Raw genomic sequence first — 3,226 nt, 5'->3', positions numbered from 1 at the left:
CTTCTAACACAGGTGGGTGCACAGAGCAGGAGGCTTTATTGAAGGAGATACAGAACCGGGCGAGGGCTCCTGCCACCAGCCAGACCGTGGCCTCCACCACCCCCACACTGCCCTAGTCGCCTAGGTGCCCCTCACTCCCCCCCCCCTCCCCGGCTCCTGACAGCCGGCAGCAGAAAGGGATCTTACCCAGCCTCACCAGAGGCGCCCAAGAGGGCCTTCAGAGTTCTGTTCCGGAGACGGTTGAGGGGACAGAGAGAGCCCCTCCCAGGGAGTCACCGACACCGACAGGCCCGGCTCGGCCGGCCATCCTTCCGCTGGCCCGAGCCCGTCTGCGCCCGGCAGATCATCACTTGCAGCTCTGGAGCCGGGTCCTGTGGTGCTTCTGCTCGGTCAGGAGGCGGATGAAGGTGTCGCTGTGGGAGATCTTCAGCCGGCTGCCCCAGCTCGGCCCCTCCTCCGCGGCCAGCTCGGGCAGGAGGCTGTCCAGGTCGCTGCGGGAGCACCCCGCTTTGCCGTCGCCCGCGCTGCCCGAGTTGAGCTCCATCAGCTCGAGCTCGTGCTTGGCCGCCGTCTCCAGGACGCGCTGCTTGTTGTAGTATCTGACGAAGTTGTTGATGATGGGGTGGATGGGCAGGGCGATGGCGATGACCCCACACAAGAAGCTGATGGCCGCGTTGAGCTTGCCCAGAGTGGTCTTGGGGTAGATGTCCCCATAGCCCACGGTGGTCATGGTGATGATGGCCCACCAGAAGGACTGGGGGATGCTCTTAAACAGGGTCTCGGGGTGGCTCTGCTCCATGGTGTAGCCCAGGGCCGAGAAGACAAAGATGCCCACGGCCAGGTACATGAGCAGCAGCCCCAGCTCCTTGAAGCTGCGCTTGAGGGCGTAGGTGAGGGTCTGCAGGCCCGAGGAGTGGCGCGCCAGCTTGAAGATGCGCGCGATGCGCATGATCCGCAGCGCCTGCACCGCCTGCTGCACCTTGGTCAGCTCCATCATGCGGGCGCCCAGGTGCGTGAGCGTGAGGCTCACGTAGAAGGGCAGGATGGCGAGCACGTCCACGATGTTCATGAAGGACAGGGCGAAGTGCAGCTTGTTGGGCGACGAGAAGAGGCGCAGCAGGTACTCCAGCGTGAACCAGCCGATGCACGCCGTCTCCACGTTCTCCAGCGTCGGGTGCTCGACGCGGTTGCCTTCGGCGTCCAGCACCTGCAGCTCGGGGATGGTGCCCATGCACATGACCACCGACGAGACGAGGATGAGCAGGAAGGACAGCACGGCCACCACCCGCGCTGGGCACGACGACTCGGGCTTCTCCAGGAACTTCCAGACGCACTTCTGGCAGCGCCGCCAGCGGCCCTCGGCCGAGTCCACGCCCAGGTCGTCCAGGATGAGCTGCACGCGGCGCGCGATCTCCTCCAGCTCCTCGCGCTTCTCGCTCAGGTGGCTCTTGCAACAGTCGTCCAGGAACTTGAGGTCCACCTTCCAGAAGTCCATCTCGTTCTTGAAGCAGATGGGGCAGATGCCCTTCTTCATGTGGACCTCCCCAAAATAGTACACCTCGATGACACACTTGAAGGCGTCCGGGTCCCTGTCGAAGTAGAACTCGCGCTTGCCGGGGTCGTAGTCGTCGCNGCCGAGGCGAGCGGAGAGCGAACTTGGGCTCGCTTTGCCCGAGCCGGTGCGAAACACAATAGGGATTCCAGCCTGACGTCAGGAGCTTTTCCAACTGTACCCTCTTCTGGTGAAATTCTGCAAGGCACGCGCGGCAGCNACCGAGCGTCCCGGAGCCCCTCCTGGCGGCTCAGCCGGAAAGTTCCCGTCCCCGCTGCGCAGGGGCGGTGGGTGGTGAAGGCCCACTGCCGCTTGTTGCTTGGCCGGAATACAAGCCCCAGAGAGCCCCTTCCGAGGCTTGCTGCCGCCTGCGTCCGCCCTGCCTGCCTGGTCCCCGAAGGTTCGCCACGCCCCACCCGGAGGCCGCCCCGTGGGCCGTGGGCACCACCTTTCCACCTCCACGTCCACGGTGTACAGTGAGGACATCCAGTCCAGCCCCCGTAGGGGAGAAGGGACTTGTCCAAGGCCACACAGTGGAAACGGAGGTTTATAAAGCCCCTTTGGCCACTTCTTAATCCAGAAGCTTCCTGCAGTCCTGGCCGATTGATCTACCCAGGGTTAGCTGATTGAAATTCTGCCGCGAAGCTCTTGCTGCCCACCTCTTCCTGTGGCTCTGCAGCCCCCCGCCCGCCAGCCCCAGCTGCCCCCGCCCCTGCGTCCCCCGCCNNTCCCCCGCCCTGCCTCTCCCCATTCCCCGCTCCGCTGCAAGGCGCGCCTGCCCTTCCCACACCCTCCGCTCCGCGCGCTTCCGGGCTTGTGGCCGCAGCTGTCTTTCAGCCGCTCACGTGCCTGGACCATGACAATAGCTCACGGGGCGATCTACCCTGAAAAGTACTGTGCATCATCTGTGGCCCAGAGACTGTTAAAAAAATATTCTAGAGGGAGAGGTGAGGAGGGGAGCGCAGAGAATTTTTAGGGCAGTAAAGTTACTCTGTATGATATAATGGTGGACCCGTGTCATTAGGTGTTTGTCAAACCCGCAGAAGGTATGACAGCGGGAGTGAACACCAGTGATGATGATGTGTCACTGCAGGCTCATCGATGGTCACAGACACGCCACCCGGAGCGGGCATACGGACAGTGAGGGAGGCTGAGCGCGTGCGGAGTCCGGGGTATGCAGGAAATTTCTGCACTTTGTGCTCAGTGTTGCTGGGACCCCAATCTGCTCTGAAAAATAAGGTCTGCTAGAAATATCTTCTGTAGACTCATCATCAAGGAAATGCCAATCATGAGATGCCACCTCGCACCTCTCAGAACGGCTAAAATCAAAAACACAAAAAACAACAAGTGTTGGCGAGGATGTGGAGAGAAAGGAAGCCTTAAGCAGCGTTGGTGGGAAGGCAAACGGGTGCCGCCACTGTGGAAAACAGTATGGGGGTTCCTCAAAAAATTAAAAATAGAATTACCGTCTGATCCAGTACCTAGTCATTACTACGAGGTGTTTACCCAAAAGAATATGAAAACACAAATTTGAAAAGATACATGCACCCCTAGGTTTAGAGCAGCCTTATTTATGGCAGCCAAATTGTGGAAGCAGTCAAGGGTCCACCGATAGAGGAATGGCTAAAGAGGTGGTACCTATCTGCTCTGGAATAATGATTACTCAGCCATCAG

At 60.5% G+C, this 3,226-nt stretch overlaps 1 protein-coding gene across 1 annotated transcript; it reads right to left on the bottom strand.

Annotated features, from left to right (window-relative positions):
* Positions 1-37: 37 nt before the first annotated feature.
* KCNF1 (potassium voltage-gated channel modifier subfamily F member 1) lies at positions 38-2,038 on the bottom strand. Its single transcript, XM_077751006.1, has 2 exons — positions 1,762-2,038; positions 38-1,665 (listed from the first exon to the last, which is right to left on the bottom strand). The coding sequence occupies exons 1-2, from the start codon at positions 2,036-2,038 to the stop codon at positions 347-349; spliced, it is 1,596 nt and encodes a 531-aa protein (XP_077607132.1). The 3' UTR covers positions 38-346.
* Positions 2,039-3,226: the final 1,188 nt, after the last annotated feature.

The sequence above is a fragment of the Crocuta crocuta genome, unplaced genomic scaffold (genome assembly GCF_008692635.1).
Source record: "Crocuta crocuta isolate KB4526 unplaced genomic scaffold, BGI_CrCroc_1.0 scaffold129, whole genome shotgun sequence".
NCBI classification, from domain to species: Eukaryota; Metazoa; Chordata; class Mammalia; order Carnivora; family Hyaenidae; genus Crocuta; species Crocuta crocuta.
Note: the sequence above shows the minus strand (reverse complement) of the source record. Positions and strands in the feature narration are given on the sequence as shown.